At 46.6% G+C, this 18,587-nt stretch overlaps 2 protein-coding genes across 6 annotated transcripts in view; one reads left to right on the top strand and one right to left on the bottom strand.

The window, feature by feature from the left end:
• LOC309397572 (zinc finger protein 18-like) overlaps positions 1-14,428 on the top strand; it is a 37,140-nt gene extending 22,712 nt beyond the window's left edge. The window contains exons 8-9 of one of the 3 annotated variants that reach the window (XM_081963698.1): positions 337-975; positions 12,013-12,151. In XM_081963698.1, coding sequence (XP_081819824.1) covers positions 337-920 — 584 coding nt within the window. In that variant the 3' untranslated portion in view covers positions 921-975; positions 12,013-12,151. Of the gene's footprint in view, positions 1-336; positions 2,380-12,012 lie in introns of all 3 variants that reach the window. The other 2 variants (XM_081963697.1, XM_081963699.1) reach the window with 2 other exon arrangements.
• Positions 14,429-14,514: 86 nt separating this feature from the next.
• Positions 14,515-18,587, bottom strand: part of LOC309397305 (uncharacterized protein) — a 47,092-nt gene continuing 43,019 nt past the window's right edge. For all 3 annotated transcript variants that reach the window (XM_081963205.1, XM_081963206.1, XM_081963207.1), the window contains one exon: positions 14,515-17,296. The gene's annotated coding sequence lies outside the window, so the exon portion shown is untranslated. The remainder of the gene's footprint in view (positions 17,297-18,587) is intronic.

Genomic DNA, 18,587 nt, shown 5'->3' with positions numbered 1-18,587 from the left:
GCACACACACATACGAGTCTCTGCCCGAGCCAGGAGTCAGGAACTCGTGGCTCTAGAGCTGCATGTGGGTCTTTCATCCTTCTGCTGCGACTCCCTGTCGCTGGTCAGCTCCACAATTGATAGGATTTTCAGTTAGGACAGGTACAGGAAAAAGGATGCTGCACTAGGAAGAGACTCTATGGTGGGGGAACCGGACTTCCGGTCGGCTCCAGAATTAAATGGGGCTTCCGGTTAGGATCTTTGTGGCTCTTCGAGTGTTCAAGGTTGCCGACCCCTGGCCTGAGCTGTACACTCACACCTTTAAAACGCCGGTGTTTCTTCCTTCCTCCCTCACAGGAAACCAAAAGCCGCCACTGACCAGCACCGAACGTATAAGAAATATTCACAAGTCCCGGCAGGAAAGGAGAGCGGATGTCGGTCAAGCCCGAAGCGGAATTGGGGACTCTGCGGCAAGAAGCCCTCTCACAGACCCAGCCCTGCCGGGATCCCGCAAGGCCGACCCGGCACCCTCGAGTGAAATCGAGAAGGCGTGGGAAGAGTGCGAAAGGAAAGCGGTGGAGAAGCTGGAAGGCTACTTGCGCAACAAAGGCTGGAAACTCCAAACTGGGCACTCGAGCCGGACGGGAATTCTCCAGGATGTCTTGTCCATCGTTTGCAAGGGCCGTACGGCTCCGTCTCTGCCGGTTCTCACTTCTCCTGTCCAAGAGCCCTCCTTTTCTTCCCCGACACCCTGTTCTGAAACATCAACAGAATCCCAAGACTCAGTGGAGCGGTGCAAAAACTCAGAGGCCTCTTTGGCTTCTCCTCCTCCTCCTCCTCCTCCTCCTCCTCCTCTTTCTGCCTCTTCTCAGGGCGGCTTGTCGGACAGAAGCATCCGCCTGAAAAGGAAGCGTTCTCTGCCAGCACGGTTTCAGTGCTGACTTCGTTTTATTCCCTTTCGGGTGGTGCGTTAGTTGGATCACCCCCCTCCTCAAGGTTTGGGCTTCGGTGTTTTGCGCTTCCTTCCCTCTTTCTTTACAGTCGTAGAATCGAAGGAGGGGTGTTAGATGCTGGCTCCTCCAGGGGGAGATAAACCCGTGAGGAATATGACGTCATTGCCTGTTTGGTGAGCTGTAGTGGCGCAGTGGTTAGAATCAGTGGTGGGATTCAGCCGATTCACACCTATTCGGCAGAACCGGTTGTTAACTTTCTAAGCAGTTCGGAGAACCGGTTGTTTGAAGAAATCTCATTTTGGGTTTTTTTTCCACTTAACAAGGCTAATCCTGTAAGGAAGGCAGGAAGGAAACATTCTGGTGTTTCTACCCTTATCTTTTATTGCCCTGCTTAAAGAAACTGCCTCTCCGGTTCACCCTTATTACATTGTAACAGCTAAGGCGAAACGCCCATTGACGTCAGTGACATTGAGTTGGCCACACCCACCCAGACACATGACCACAGAGCCCCGCCTACCCAGCTGGTCATCAGGGCAGAGAACCGGTTGTTAAATTATTTGAATCCCACCACTGGTTACAACGCAGTAATGCAGGCTAACTCTGCCGACTGCCAGCAATTCAATTCTGACCGGCTCAAGGTTGACTCGGCCTTCCATCCTTCCGAGGTGGGTAAAACGAGGAGACTGTTGGGGGCAATAGGCTGACTCTGTAAACTGCTTAGAGGGGGCTGTAAAAGCACTGGGAAGCGGTGTATAAGTCTTAAGCGCTACTGCTCTTGCGGTGAAGCATTTGGGGTGTCAGTGAATTCCTGACAGGACATGGCAGCCTTCCTGGAATCCATGCAGGGTATCGGGATCAGCTCTGCCGTTCTGTTAATTTTTTCTTTTAAGATGACTGAATTTATACGCCATCAAACTCCAAGTGAGTCTGGGTGGTTTAACTCGGCTTTATTTTTTAAAGTAACTGTCAGCATGAAGAGCACAACTGGTTTAACTTGCCTGCTATAATTGCAGTTACAACAGACAAATCTACTTTCTTGATACGGGGTAAATCAGGGGAATATCTTGAAAACTGGCAGCTCCTTCAATTGAACAACTGTTCGTTTGCCAACTGTTTGCAGTGACAACGGCACGGAAATGGGGGACTTACAACGGCTCACCTCGATGACCTTTGCGGCATCTCCCCAGTCACGTCCTCAAACTTGGCCGCTGTCATGGAATCATGCTGCATGCTGGGATCACGGGATTGCCATGTATGACTTTTTCCAGCTGGCTTACAACAAGCCAAACCCGTGCGGGAAGGCAGATTTGTTTAACGACTGCACGGTTCACTTAACAACTGTAGCGATTCAATGAATAGCCGTGGCAAAAACCAGTAAAAAAGAATTGGGCACAACTTGCTTCAGTGCTGTGCTTAGCAGTGGAAATTCTGGCCCCAATTTGTGGACGTAAGTTGAGGACTATCTGGAGAAGGGGGTTCTCAGTTCTGCCTGTTTTTTCAAAATTTTCACAAAAATAAATAAATTGAAAGGGAATTGCTAGCTGAGCCGTGGCTCAGTGGCTAAGACACTGAGTTTGCCGATCAGAAAGGTCGGCAGTTTGGTGGTTTGAATCCCTAGGGCCGCATAACGGAGTGAGCTCCCAGTTACTTGTCCCAGCTTCTGCCAACCTAGCAGTGAGTTTGAAAGCACGTAAATAATGCAAGTGAAAAAATAGGACCCACCTTTGGTGGGAAGGTGAAAGCATTCCGTGTGCCTTTGGCGTTTAGTCATGCCGGCCACATGACTACGGAGATGTCTTCAGACAGCGCTGGCTCTTCGGCTTTGAAACGGAGATGAGCACCGCTCCCTAGAGTCGGGAACGACCTTTATATATGCCAGGAATCAGTCATTTCCCCCAGGCACATCTGACAGATCCACCCGCCAAGGGGCATAGCAGCTGTCGGATGGTGCCATCTCACCAGCAATGATAGGTGCCCCACCTGTCCCTTTTATAACCATTGTAGCATATCTGTGGTCACATGATTTATATTTGGATGCTTTGACAATTGACTCACATTTATGACGGTTGCAGTGTCACAGGATCATGCACTCCCCTTTTGTGACCGTCTGACCAACAAAGTCAACGGGGAAGCCATGTTCACTTAACAACCGCGTGACTAACCACTGCAGTGATCCACTTAGCAACTGCGGCAAGAGAAGTCGTCAAACGGAGCAAAGCTCACTTGATACATTTCTCACTTAGCAACATGAATTCTGGGCTCAATTGTGGTCGTACGTCGAGGGCTCCCTGCACTTAGGGCAGTTGTGGCATCCTGAGGTCCCACTTGTGACTTTCCCAGACAACCTCCCACGAGCCAAATCAATGGGGAAAGCAAAAAGGTTGTAAAATTGGTTACGTTACTCACTTAACGACTGTATCGCTTAGCAACAGACATTCTTATCCTGATTGTGGTCAGAAGTGGAGGACTTCCTGTGAAAAAGATCTTTTCCACAGGGATTGAGTTTGGCAGGTTGGCGACAACCTTTCTTTACATTTATCTACAATTTCCTTGGAGTTGCTTTCAATTACTGGTCATCCTCGACTTATAACAGTTTGATCAGTGACTGTCCAAAGTTACAATGGTGCTGAAGAATGTGACTTAGAACTGTTTTCCATACTTACGACCATTGCAGCTATCCCCATAGTCACGTGATCAAAATTCAGATGTTTGGCAACTGACTCATCTTTATGACGATCATAGTCTCCCGGGATCATGTGTACCCATTTTGCGAACTTCAGACAAGCAGAGTCCATGAGGAAATCAGATTCACTTAACAAGCATGTTACTAACTTAACAACTGCAGTGATTCACTGAACAATTGTGCCGCAAAAGGTCGTGAAACAGGGCATTTAACCCATGTCTGCCTTAACAACAGAAATTTGGGGCCAAAATTGTGGTCGTAAGCCAAGGATTACCTATATTTGATACTTTTTAAAAATGCAAGTGTTTTATTGCATACTAGCTGATGCCAGAGTATTTATTTATCCTAATCCTGTATTAGACGGGGGTGTTTTTTGTAAAAAACAATCCCCCTTAATCAGAGGGAGCCTCCTAGTGTACTGTGAAGCCGTTATCATGGCAACTCCACTGTGCTGTACAGTAGACGCCATTTTAAGGCACAACAGGCTGTATCTTAGCAGAACTTGAATCCATAATGCACACTATTACTGTCGAAAGTACTGTGATTTGACACTATAGATATAATTCATTCCTTTTCATTTCAGCGGCCCAGGCGTTCCAGAGTTATGCTGGAACACGCACACACATACACCGAGGGATGTTAGGGGTGTCTTCCTCCCCACAGTATTTGTTTCCAGAGAATAGGTTGTCTGTGTACCAAGTTTGGTTGAAATTGCTCCAGGCGTTCCAGAGTTACGCTGGAACACACGCACACGGACAAATAGATAGATTGGATAAAGTTTTACGCTCTTTTGATTGTTGTAACCAGCCTGTAGTTGTTCTGGATTTGGGGAAATATGAAAACCCGAGAAATACAAATATATCAACACCGCATTGCCTTGCCGTCACTTTGCGAATTTTTGAAACGTTTGTGCAGGAACAGCAGCAAGTTCTAGATGACGGTTGTCCCTTTTTGCTCCACCCCTTTTTGTGAAGGTGTCAGCGTGTCCCGTGTGTGTCCAACGTTGAGCTTGATCACACAGTCGTTCATTTAATTTATTAGATTGAGGCGTTCGCCTGTTTCCAGGCCGACTCTGGGCAGCTCACAACCTAGTAGCCAATGAAAGCACAAATAAAGAAATGAAACCATGTACAGCTAGTCCTCAACGTATGACCCCAATGGAACCTAAAACCTATGTTGCTAACGGAGACAGCTGTTAAGGGCACTCTGCCCTATTTTACGACCTTTCTTCCTCCAGTTGTTAAGTGAATCACGGCAATTCGTCACACGGTTGTTAAGTGAATCTGGTTTCCCCACGGACTTTGCTTGTCAGAAGGTTGCAGAAGAGGATCACGTGACCCCAGGACACTGCAACCGTCATAAGTATGAGTCAGTTGCCAAGCAGTCAGATTTTGATCACATGACCATGGGGGGGGGGCGTTGCAACACTTGCAAGTGTAAAAAAACGTTCTGAGGCCACTTTTCTCAGTGATGTTGTAACTTCGATCCGTCACTAAACGAACTGTTGTAAGTCAAGGGCTACCTGTACAACAGAACCGTGTAACCATAATTATATTATAAGGACATCCTAACGAGGCCTGGAAGAACCATAATCAGAGGTGGGTTCCTACCGATTTGGACCGGTTCGGCCGAATGGATAGTAATTCGGCCGGACATGTGACCGTACCGGTTCTATCCCGGGCGCCGCCATCTTTATTTTCTGTTCTCCACATGCGCAGAACAATTTTCATTGAAAAAGTGTAATTCCCCCCCCCTTTTTTTTTTAAATGGTGTGTGTATGCCAATCCCAGAGAGGTCCCAGAGATGGGCCGTTTTTCGCAAAAACGGAGGTGTTTTTGCCTTCCCCCAGTCCCCAGAAGCACCCTGCAGGCTTCAGCAGGGCTGGGAGAAGGAAAAAAATACCTCAGGTTTTGCAAAAAGCAACTGTTTTCTGCCCATTTTTTGCAAAAATGAGGGCGTTTTTGCCTTCCCTCAGTCCTGCTAAAACCTGCAGAGTGTGAAGTGTTAATACCACTTTATAATGCCTTGGGAAGGCCACACTTGGAATACTGCATTCAGTTCTGGTCGCCACGATGTAGAAAAGATGTGGAGACTCTAGAAAGAGTGCAGAGAAGAGCAACAAAGATGATTAGGAGACTGGAGGCTAAAACATATGAAGAACGGTTGCAGGAACTGGGTATGTCTAGTTTAATGAAAAGAAGGACTAGGGGAGACATGATAGCAGTGTTTCAATATCTCAGTGGTTGCCACAAAGAAGAGGGAGTCAAGCTATTCTCCAAGGCACCTGAGGGTAGAACAAGAAGCAATGGGTGGAAACTAATCAAGGAGGGAAGCAACTTAGAACTGAGGGGAAATTTCCTGACAGTTAGAACAATTAATCAGTGGAACAGCTTGCCTCCAGAAGTTATGAATGCCCCAACACTGGAAGTCTTTAAGAAGATGTTGGATAGCCATCTGTCTGAAACAGTATAGGGTTTCCTGCCTAGGCAGGGGGTTGGACTAGAAGATCTCCAAGGTCCCTTCCAACTCTGCTATTGTATTGTGAGTGACATCAAGTTGGCCATGCCCACTCAGTCTCATGCCCTCCCCCCGTCTAGCCACGCCCACTGAACCGGCAGTAAAAAAAATTGAAACACACACCTGACCATAGTTATGGTTGGGTTGACCGCAATCTTGTGTTTTGGGATCTTCACCCCACTGTTTGACAAGACTTGCTTACAGAGAAGGCTAGAACAGTACGGCTAGTCCTTGACTTACATTAGTTCATTTAGTGACCGTTCGAAGTCTCAACAGCACTGGAAAAAATGATTTATGACCGTTCTTCACAGTTACGAGCTTTGCAGCATCCCCGTGTCCGTGCGATCAAAATTTAGACGGTTGGCAACTGACTCATATTTATGACGGTCGTGGTGTCCCGGGAATATGCGATCCCCTTTTGCGACCTTTTGAGGAGCAAACTCAATGGGGAAGCCAGATTCACTTAACAACCGTGTTACTAACTTGTGAACTGCGGTGATTCACTTAATAACTGTGGCAAGAAAGGTCGCAAAACGGGGCAAATTTAACCAATGTCTCACTTAGTAACAGAAATTGGGCACTCGATTGTGGTCGTAAGTCGAGGACTGCCTGTGTCTTGAACGCTTGGCAACTTGAAGATGTGTGGACTTCAACCCCCATAATTCCCGTCAGCATAAATACATCGTGTAGGGATACGTCTGCTACCATGTTAGTTAATACATGTAAAACGGTTGTTGATGTGAATCTGGCTTCCCCATTGATTTTGTTCATCAAAAGGTCGCAAAAGGGGATCACACGACCTTGGGACACAAGCATGATTAGTGTGAACCAGTTGCCAAGTTGGGTCATAAGTGTCAATCAGTTGCCAAGCGCCTGAATTTTGATCCCATGATAGTGAGGGTGCTTCAAAGGCGGTAACGGAAAAATGGTCATCGGTCACTTTTTTCAGCGTTGTAACTTTAACCAGTCCCTAAGCGAACACTTGTAAGCCGAGGACCGCCTGTGTCTTCTAGCAGTGCCTTTCGTCGTCAGGCCTTCAGTCGTGTCCGACCCCCGGCCAGTCTTTGCTGAACCGTTGAGTGGCTGAGGGTCGGAGATGACTGAATGGCTGACTTCGACGAAAGACATTGTTAGACGATATTAACGAACATGGTGTTGGAAGTATCCAGGGGTGGGCTGCTACGGTTTCGGCCAGGTTTCGGGAGAACCCGTAGCTAACATTATGGCCGGTTTGGAAAACCTCCAAATCCCACCCTTGGCTGGCACCGCCCACCACGCCATGCCCACCGCACCTCTCACACCCCGCCACGCCCCTCCCAGGAGTCGCCACATGGCTCGTTTTGGATGTGAGGTAAATGCAGGGCCCACGCGGAGGCACGGGGAGGGGGGGAAACGGACCTCCTGGAAGGCCTTCAGAGCCCGGAGGAGTCTGTTGTCGTCTTCCCAGAGGCTCAAGGAAAGCATCCGGAGCCTGGGGAAGGCTGACTAGGCCACGCCCACCCAGCAGAGAACCCGTTGCTGTAATGTTTGAAGCCCACCCCTGGAAGTATCCCCACACGTTCTAGGCCAGTGGTTCTCAACCTTCCCAATGCCGCGACCCTTTAATACAGTTCCTCTTGTTGTGGTGACCCCCCCCCCCAACCATAAAATTGGTGTCTCGGTTCCTAAGACCATCGAAAATATGTGTTTTCCGATGGTCTTAGGCGACCCCTGTGAAAGGGGTCCCGACCCACAGGTTGAGAACCACTGGTCTAGACCAGGGTGAGAGACCAGCAACACAGCCCATGTGGCCAGTAATCGGGGGGGGGGGGGAGTGTTTCGAATCACTTGATAAAACGTCACTTGAACAAACTAGCCAAAAATACAGTCCTAGGTTTCATCAACCAAGGGACGGAATCAAGACCGCGTGAAGGACTAGTACTGCTTGTCTGTGGAAAATTCTCAGTCATCCCAAAAGTCCGAAAGGTGCTTTTTTGTCAAGAGGCAACTGGGCCTTCTGGTGGTTTGTTTTCTTTCTTTCTTTCTTTGAAGACGTTTCGCTTCTCCTTCAGTCAGAGCTGAAGAAGCTTCTTGGATGAGAAGCGAAACGTCTTGCAAGAAAAAGCAGAAAGTCCAGCTGCCTCTTGGAAAAAAAGCACCCTTGGGACTACAGTAACACTTTATAAAGCCTTAGTAAGGCCACACCTAGAGTCACCATATTATAAAAAAAGACGTTGAGGCTCTGGAAAGAGTGAAGAAAGGGGCACCAGGGATGATTAGGGGGCTGGAGGCTAAACTATATAAAGAAGGGTTGCTGGAATTGGGTATGTCCAGTGAAAGGAAGGACGGGGGATAGCCACGTTCCAATATTTGAAGGGCTCCTACAAAGGCGACGGGGTGAATCTCTTTTCCAAAGCACCCAAAGGCAGGACAAGAAACAATGGATGGAAACTAATCGAGGAGAGAAGCAATCTGGAGTTAAGGAGAAACTTCCTAACAGAGAACAATTAACCAGTGGAACAGCTTGCCTCCCAAACTGGTGAATGCGCCATCACTGGAGGTTTTGAAGAAGAGATTGGCCAGCCGCTTGCCTGGAATGGCATAGGGTCTCCTGCTTGATCAGGGGTTGGACTAGAAGACCTCCATGGTCCCTTCCAACTCTTGTTATTCTGTTATTTTCGAATGTTCTGTATTGACTCTGAGATGAACATTAAAGGGATTGTGTTGGAATCTGTGTATGCCTTCCTTTCTTGATCTTGGCTCAACCGGGCTGAATTTTCCATTAAAAAAAAAAAAAAGACAATTATAACTAACCGCCTGTTTGCGCTTATATATCATCCTTGGTCTTAAGTTATGCCCTGAACTTTAATTTTGAACTTGTCCTGGTCTTTTTGCGAAGTGTCTTCAGTGTCTTCAACCTTAAGAGCACGGGGGGCCGCCTGCCCCCAATGAGAAAGAGCGAAGTAGACAAAACAAGGAAGCATCCAGATAAAGTGCATTGCAAAATTTTTCTTGTTGCAAAGTTGTACACATTAGTTACAGGTGAGTTGCGGTTGTTTGTTCTTCTCCTGAGATCCACCTGTAAGTTTTGCCAAAAGACATAAATTGGCACTGTATTGAAAGTAGAGGCAGTCCTCGACTTACAAGAGTTCATTTAGTGACCATTCAAAGTTACAACAGTTCTGAAAAAAAGTAGCTTACCCCCATTTTTCACACATAATGACCGTTGCAGCACTTCATTCAGACACGGCAATCGACTGACTGATGGCTGCAGGGTCCCCTTCTGCGACCTTCTGACAAGCAAAGTCAATGGGGAAGCCGGGATTCACTTAACAACCATTTTATTAATTTAACACCTGCAGAGATTCACTGAACAACTGGCGAGAAAGGTGGTAAAATGGGGCAAAATGTCTCCCTTACCAACAGAAATGTTGAACTCCATTGTGGTCATAAATCGAAACGTTATGTTCAAAGGGAGACCATGACTTGTTTATACAGGTAGTCCTCGACTTAAGAAAATTTCTCATTTAGCAATGGAAATGTTGGGTTCAATTGTGGTGGTAGGTGGGGGACTACCTGCATTTAAGTTTTGTGCCAAGGACTACGGCAAGGTGCCCTACCTAGGGCTGCTCTTGAAGAGTCTATGGAAACTTCAACTGGTGCAAAACACAGCAGCGCAGGCAGTTACATGTGTCTCTGGAAGGGCACACTTTGCATCGTGGTGGCGCAGTGGTTAGAATGCAGTATTGCAGGCTAGTTCTGCCAACTGCCAGAGTTTCGATTCTGACCAGCTCAAGGTTGACTCAGCTTTCCATCTTTCCGAGGTCAGTAAAATGAGGACCCAGATTGTTGGACAGGGATATGCTGACTGTCAGGCCTACAGTTATATTCCTTTTTAGGATCTTTGGCCTGCCACACTCTCTATTATTTCATTATGCTGTTTCATTAGTGTAGTAATTGGGAGGGGGAATAGAAAGGAGTAGAATTGTGGAATGTGTTGTTGTCATTCCTTCCTAGAAGCTCAAGGTCATCTTTTGTCTCCGCACCTCTGCACCTGACCGGAACCAGCTGGGTGGAGATGCCAGCGTGGGCGAAGAAGATTGGACCATGTGATGGATTTGTGGGTGTGGGGATAAGATCATGAACTTTCAACTGGGTGGAATCCCAGGAAGCTTTAGATTTGGGATTCCACAGTTTATGCCAACATGTCTGTCTTATTAAATTGGAACTTTAAGGATAGTTTTGCCTTGGACTCTGATTTAATTCTGCATATTTTGGAACGCTGACACTGACTCTGTAAACCGCTTAGAGAGGGCTGTGAAGCACCGTGAAGCGGTATATAAGTCGAAGGGCTATTGCTAGTGGGGGCAGTGAAGAATTTAGGGTGTTGGTAAATTCCCGACAAGAAATGGCAGCCTTCTTGGAATTCATGCAGGGTATTGGGATCAGCTCTGCAGTTCTGGGCAATATGCTGACTCTGGAAACCACTCAGAGAGGCATGATTGAGCGATATACAAGTCCAAAGTCAGGGGTGTCAAATTCAATTTCATTGAGGGCCGCATCAGGGTTATGTTTGACCTCTGGGGGGGGGGGGAGGTGGGTGCGGCCAGCTTGATGTCACACGTGTCAGGGGCACCTGTGGTGGCCAAAGCGCTCCGCCAGCGAAATTGGAGTTTGGGAGGGCTGCCAAGGCGTCCCCGCGAGCCAGATCCAAGCATCCCACAGGCTGAATCCAGCCCTCGGGCCTTGAGTTTGACACCCTTGGTCTAAGTGCTATTGCTAGAATGCTGCAACCAGCCATAAAACTGAGCCAGTTGCCAAGCACCTGAAATGCCGTTGTGATTGCGGGGATATGTGCAGCTGTCAGAAGGAAACCAGGTCTTAAGTAGCTTGGGTGTGGGGGAGAGGGATCCTTCATAACTTTCAACAATTAGCAATAGTAATACAGGTAGTCCTCGACGTACAACTACAATTGAGCCCAGAATTCATGTTGCTAAGTGAGAAATGTATTAAGTTAAGCTTTGCCCCATTTTTCCTGCCGCAGTTGCTAAGTGAATCACTGCATTTGTTAAATCAGTCGCACAGTTGTTAAGTCAACATGGCTTCCCCAGTGACTGCTTGTCAAAAAAATCGCAAAGGGGGATCCCATAACCCTCGGGTCAGTGCAACCGTCATAAATACGAGTTAGTTGCCAAGCCTTGAATGTAAACCATGTGACCATGGAGTGCTGCAAACAGTTGTAAGTGTGAAAAATGGACATTAGTCAATATTTTCAGTGCTGTTGTAACTTTGGTCACTAAACAAACTGTTGTAAGTCGAGGACTACCTGTACTACTTAGATTTATATACCACTCCCCAGTGCTTTACAGCACTCTGAGTAGTTTACAATGTCAGCATATTGCTCCCTACAATCTGGGCCTTCATTTTACAGACCTCAGAAAGACCGAAGGCTGAGTCAACCTTCAGCCCGTCAGGATCGAACTCCTGGCGGTGAGCTGAATTAGCCTGCAATGCTGCATTCCAACCACTGCGTCACCAGGGCTCCTTAACGACGGTTGCTAAGCAGCTGATCGTAAGCGAGGATTATCTGTACTCGGTATATTTCCACACAATGTGAGATGTAACCAAATTGTTTTCTTCCCTCACAATCCTATGTACATCCGGCACTCCTGAGGGAAAAATATGGCCATTCCCTCGTTATAAATTAAATTGCCACATTCTGAATCCCTGAACATAAATGCGTATCGCGTAACCAGATGGCGGGGCAGGAAGATGGATGTTAAGTAACCACATTCTAACTCAGTTGGAGGAAAAAAAGCGGGAAGTTAGAACAACCGGGTTTTTTGAAAACAAAATTGTAGGAAAGAGATGAGCAGATTCAGTTCCTCTGTTTCTCCTCAGGTAACGAAAAGAGGCCTTGGATGCAACTGAAAAGCTCCCAGATGGAAGGAGAGACGGAGACACTGAACGAATTCTCGCCATGGAACATTCCAGCAACAAGGACCCTTCATGAACAAAGTTGCGAGGCCAGCGTGGAACAGGGGAAAGTGCCGCTCGAGGCAGAGCCCAGAGAGGCTTTGGAAAACTTTGCACTCTATAGTGAAACCTCTGAACTGCAGTCTCTGGCAGACGAACCTTTGGCTTCAGATTATTGTCGGAAATACTACCACAAACCAGGATTCGTGATGACCTATCCTGGTGAGGAGGGCCCCACTGAATGTCCAACGTGGGTGGAAAACTGCCAACAAAAACCGTTCCCGAGAATTCAACCCGGGGAAAAGCCTTTCGGATGTCCCGAATGTGGGAAATGCTTCCGGCAGAAAGAACATTTAATGCACCATCAGCAACTGCACGGGGTTGAGATCCCTCACGGGTATCCCGATATTGGCAAAATATTCCAAGAAAGAGAACATTTGTTGAGAGGTCTCCGGGCGGGGAAGAGACTTTATGAATGTCCCGAGTGCGGGAAAAACTTTCCTACCCGGGAAACTTTGATAAGACACGTGAGAATCCACACGGGGGAGAGGCCCTTCGAATGCCCTCAGTGCGGCCAGTTCTTCAGACAGCGGGCTCACTTGATACGCCACCAGCGGATCCACACGGGAGAAAGGCCCTACGCGTGTCCCGAGTGCGGGAGAAGCTTCTCTCGGCGCGACAGCTTGATCGACCATCAAAGGAAGCACGTCCACGAGAAGCCTTATCAGTGTCCAGAGTGCGGGAAAAGCTTTTGCCACAAGGGGGCTCTGCTGAAGCACCAGCGCATCCACGTGACGACAATCGTCGTCTGAAAACCGCCGCAGCCGGTACACAAAAACTCAAATTGCAACGGTTCTGTGTTTGTTCTTTGTTCTGATTAAACGTTACCCAGAGAACGCATTGTCTGAAGAAAATGGAAGTACTTTTTTTTTTTTAGCATTGTAATTCAGTTTTGATTGCTTAGGGAAGTTGGGCATCGCGTAACTAAAGCAGGCTAGAAGATTTTAACTTTGAATTTGAAGGTGATCCTGCAAGGGTGATCCCAAAGGTGCATTTTTTTCTAAGAGGCAAACTTTTTCCCAAGAGGCAGCCTCCTGGACAAAAAAGCACCTTTGGGACAACCATGACCTGGATGACGGAGAATCTCCGTAGACCAGGGGTGTCAAACTCAAGGCCCGTGGGATACTTAAGATCAGGCCCATGGGGCTGCCCTGGAAGCAGCAAAGGACTGGTTTCGTGGTCGTCTCCCAGCAGAAATGCAGCTGGGGAGGGCACACACAGCCCTCCTGAGCTCCGTTTTTGCTGGCAGAGGGTTGCAGGAGTCCGTCACAGCTGAAAACAGGTTCGGGAACCTGTTTTCTCTGGCAGAGCGCTCAGGCTGCCACAGGCACCCCTGACACGAGTGATGTTGAGCTGGCCACGCCCACCCCAGCCCCTCAAGGTGAAACACGACCCTGATGCAGCCCTCAATGAAGTCTGACACCCCTGCCGTAGACCATTCGGCAAGGCTGATCATCTCTCAATGGACTTAACTAGAAGCTAAGCAGCCATCTGCTGTGGAGGCTTTAATCCGATTCTTACTCTGGATAGCAGGTTGGACTCTTGGCCTAAAATGATCCTTTTCAATCCTCGGAATCTAAAATCTTCACAATCCCTGGGTGTGCCACAAGATTTACTTCCTAGGAAGGGATCCAACAGGACTCGGTCAGATGATCCTGAACATTTGGAGGTAGTCAATTCCTCCATTTACACAGAGTTCGGACTGAAGTCTGAATCCCCCACTGTAAAAACTGCCCAGGGTGGAGATGGGGCAAACTACCGAGTCCTTGCTTCTGAGAAAAAGAAAGTTTAGTGACATCTTAAAATGAAGTCACTTAGGGGTCAATGACTTACATGAATCAGGACACCACCACCACCACAAGGCTAGGAAATTACTATTTTATTATTTACTAGCTGTTACTGTTAACCTGGTGTTACCCGAGTATTTGTTCATCCCAATCCTGTATTAGACATTCACAAATGTCTGGACCAAATGTAATTTCTAATGTTGAATTTTCCCTCTTACCAGAGGGAGCCCCCTTGTGGAGTACTGTGAAGCCGTTACCGTGGCAACTTCATTGTGCTGTACAGAAGCCGCCATTTTAAGGCAGTACAGTAGAAGCCATTTTAAGGCACAACAGGCTGTATCTTAACAGAACACACATCCTGAGGGGTGCTAGGGGTGTCTTACCCCCCACAGTATTTGTTTCCAGAGTGTAAGTCACCTGTGTACCAAGCTTAGTTGAAATTGCTCGAGGCATTCCACCCATTTGAGCTGACTCAAATAAAGGTTTAAAACGTTTGCAACCCATTTGGAGTATGGAACTTTTTCTAAACCAGCCTAGTGCGTTCTTCACAAAGGAAAGCCAGCTTCTTGAGGTTTCAAAGTTGTAAAAAAAGTGTTTTATTATTGAGTGCACCAACGAACTTTCCCAAATCTGTCACAATTTATACAAGCAAACAGGATTGTGACACCTACTACATAGCAATTTTTTCGTTTTCGTTCAAATCTAATACCTTTCCAACCGTTTTTTAAAGGAATGCATAAGCTAGTAATCTCACCCAGGAATAGCTCCCATAAACCAGGGTCTTCCAACCTTGGCAACGTTTTAAGATGGGAGAACTTCAACTCCCAGAATTCCATAGAATGTGGGATTCTGGGAGCTGGAAGTCCACAGCTTTTAAAAGTTGTCAAAGGTTGGGAGACTGCATTAAAGCGATTTGAGGATTTCCCAGATTAGGAAGGGTATGACCAACTTCCAAGGATCACAAAAAACAAACTTTATTCAAACTATTCAGTCACGTATCTTCCTGCTGTCCCTGAATATGGAAAGTTCGGCCATCAGGCAAAAAGTAGAACCTCCATGTAAAGAGGCAGGATACCCATGCACATCAGCAGCTTCAGGGATCAGGAATAGTAGAAACCAACTTATAGACATCATGGCTTTGTTGAATGGGTTTCCTGGAATCAGTCAGTTGTGAGAAATAGACTGCTGAACTATGCATATTCCCCCAGATTTTTATTCCCCTTAAATCTTCCTTTATTAACAGACTTTTTCATCCTTTTCCCAACCTAAATTACAACCCTGAGATTTCCTGACAGACTCTCTTCCGTGTACTAACCAGATCCAACTCGGCTTAGTGTTTCACAATCTGCTTGTTACATTAAACCCATTTAAAACCAAACAAAGTTTTTTAAAAATGAGGAAGGCTCTTGATTCTTGTATTACGGTGAGGATAGTTTTAAAAAAATTGGAGGGGGAGAAAAAAAAGACATTGGGGAGACCTAAGAGAGGAAAATGTGTGTGGAGTTGGAAAACTTTGAGTTCAGGATGAGCAGTCGGGACTTTTAGTGGCCGTCCTTCTAAATCCCTATCTTACTCTATCTTGTGCCTTTTCACTGCTCCAAGATGGTTGCCGGATGGATCGCAGCCGAAGCCTTCCCAGCAAGAAGCTGCACTTTTTAAGAAAGTCTATTTCACTGCCCCAAAGTACTTTTTTAAAAAGCTGTTTTCCCTAATATTTTGCCCCAAACTGGTTGTCTGCCATTCCTCCTCTCGATTCCTTCACCCTTTTCCGTTGTCAACTCAAACCCACTCAGCTCTTTGGACTGTTTCTTGTAGGCTTGGTGACTATGTCCAGGCCGTGAGCTGAGCCAGCAGGCACCAACCTGGCTAGTTTGCTTGCTCTTCAGGTTTTTAGTTACTTGGGAAAAGTCACAAAGCTTTCTGCATTTGTGAAGAGCGTTTTGCACCTGCTGAAAATGGATGCCGTCCTTGGCAGAAACAAATTTCTGTTCGGTTGCAGATTAAAATAAAGCTGAAGGAAGAAGTTGGAAGTCCTCTTTCTCCTCAGGCGAGGCTGTTGTACATAGAGAAAGGGCCGAAGGCCTTCGCCGAAGCTGCAGTAGACCTGACAATAGTCCCACATCCATAATCCTCCGATGTCCCACTCGACTCCACGCTAGGTAAAGCCTGTGGAAAGATTTTATTTGGAGTATATTTACCAAGAGGTGTTTTTTTAAAAAGAGTGAGGCATGCCCACTTGGTAACACACCTCAGGACCAGCCCAACGTCGTGTTAACTAGGCTTCAAGTGATCTAAAAATGTCAGGACAGAGAAAACCAATCTGAAAGCTGAGTTTTGGATCAATAGTTAAGGTACAGTATATCCCTTTCGCCATTCTTTTTGGACAACAATAATAATACAACTCCTTCACTTCCAGTTTCTTACTTTTTTGGACTCCACTCTTTTACTTAATTTTGATTAAAATTGGGGGGGGGGAGGGAGGGACAAAGCTAAAATATTTAACGATGCATATTTTAAATAGCTTTCCCAGCCATACTTAACATGGAACCGTGTGGCATCACTTTTAACAGGGAACCTAAGATACAAAACATGAAACGTCTATTGAGACGCAAATTGAATTCTTTAAAAGAAACGCCTATTTTGCCTTTTTTTAAAAAAAATACTAAACGATTACTGTAATTCACTGCTCGTCGGATAAGTCTTTGCCTCTGCCCAAACCCTTGAAAACGACCCTCCTGCTAAGCCTTTCCTTGAAGCAACTGTTGGAAGTCAGAGCAAGTTTTGAATTCGGTTGCGAGGCTCAGAAAATCAGACTTCTTGTGGGACTGTATGAACTCCCTTCCCACGAAGGAGTACAGAATGAGAGGGTTATGCAACACAGAAGGGGATGAAAACATGGGGGGGGGGGGGGAAATGGATGTAGTATCTCAAATACTGTTATGCTATTATGCTATTATTGGCTGATAGCTGAGAACGGACTTCCCACCCTACAATGTCTCCAGAGAACATTTCTGAATTTTCCAAATGCTCAAAAGGACGTCAACACCCAAGACTGGTTTGGGGGGGGGGGGGGGGGAGGAAGAGGATTTGTAAGAAGACAGTAGAGTCATCAGCTGCCCCCCCCAAACAGGTTATTGTTGCTGGGCGCTTGATCTGCAGAAATCAAGCAGCGGCATCTACTTGTTCGAAGGTTGCTCCTCTCTGCGGATCAAACCGTGCTCGCAGGAAGATGGACAAGTCGGCCTTCTCGGTTGCCCGAAGGGAGGGGGTCCGTCGGGAGAGAGGTCCCATGTAGTTGTGAAGTGCTGTCTGTCTTCTTTCACAAGCGATGTTCACTGTGCAAGCACGTGCGTTAAATCAAACTGGGGAGAGAGAAATGTAGAGAGAAACAGAGAAACAAATTGAGAGAAAAAGAGAGGAGAAAGAAGAGAGAGAAAGAAAGAGAGGGGGGAGAGAGAAATAGAAAAATAGAGGAGAAAGAGAGGGAAGAGAAATAGAGGAAAAGAGAGATAGAGAGAAAGAGAAGAGAGAGAGAAGAGAGAAAAATAGAGGGGGGGGAGAGAAATATAAAAATACAGAGAGAAAGAAATAGGGAGGAGAGAGAGAGAAATAGAGGGGGGAGAGAAATAGAGAAAGAGGCGAAAGAAATAGAGAGGAGAGAGAGATATATAGAAATAGAGAAAGAGAAATAGAGAGGAGAGAGAGAAATAGAGGGGGGAGAGAAATAGAGAGAAAGAGGAGAAAGAAATAGAGAGGAGAGAGAAATAGAGAGAGACGAGAAAGAGAAATAGAGGGGGGAGAGAGAGAGAAATAGAGCGGGGAGAGAGAAATATAGAAATAGAGAAAGAGAAGAGAAAGAGAAAGGGAGAAGAGAGAGAGAAATAGGGGGGGAAGAGAAATATAGAAATATAGTGAGAAAGAGAAATAGAGCGGGGAGAGAGAAATAGAGAAAGAGGAGAAAGAGAAATAGAGGAGAGAGAGAAATAGAGAGAAATAAAGGAAAGGGAAAGAGAGAGAGAGAATAAAGCAGCAAAATCAGATTCAGGTAGTCCTCGATTTACAACAGTTCATTTAGTGACTGTTCAAAGTTACAATGACACTGAAAAAAGGGACTTAGGACCATTTTTCACACCTACAACTTTTGCAGGATCCCCGCAATCACGTGATTTACCATGCTTGACAACAGGTTCATATTTAAGGACGGCTGCAGTGTCCCGGGGTCATGTGATCACCTTTTGCGATCTGACAAAGCCAAGTCAACGGGGGAAGCCAGAGTCCCATTATAGCCGTGTTACTAATCTAACAACTGCAATGATTCACTTTTTTTTTAAAAAAAAAAAGGCGTGAAGAAAAATCGTAAAATAGGGCAAAACTCACAACTTCTCCTTAGCAACATAAATTCTGGGCTCAGTTATGGTTGTCAGTCGAAGACTTCCTATACACCTTTGAGTGCCCAGATGAGGTGTTTTCCTACGTAGGTGTGCCGATGTCCTAGGCAAGGGGTCAGCAACCTGCAGCTCTGGGGCTGCATGTGGCTCCTTTATCCTTCTGCTGCGGCTCCCTGACGCCGGTCAGCACCACAACAGATAGGGCTTTTGCTTAAGACAGGCAGAGGAAGAAGGATGATCCGCTAGGAGACTCCATGGTGGACTT

Source organism: Natrix helvetica (genome assembly GCF_964273705.1).
Source record: "Natrix helvetica genome assembly, chromosome: 1".
NCBI classification, from domain to species: domain Eukaryota; kingdom Metazoa; phylum Chordata; class Lepidosauria; order Squamata; family Natricidae; genus Natrix; species Natrix helvetica.
This window is presented reverse-complemented; position numbering and strand designations above follow the sequence as displayed.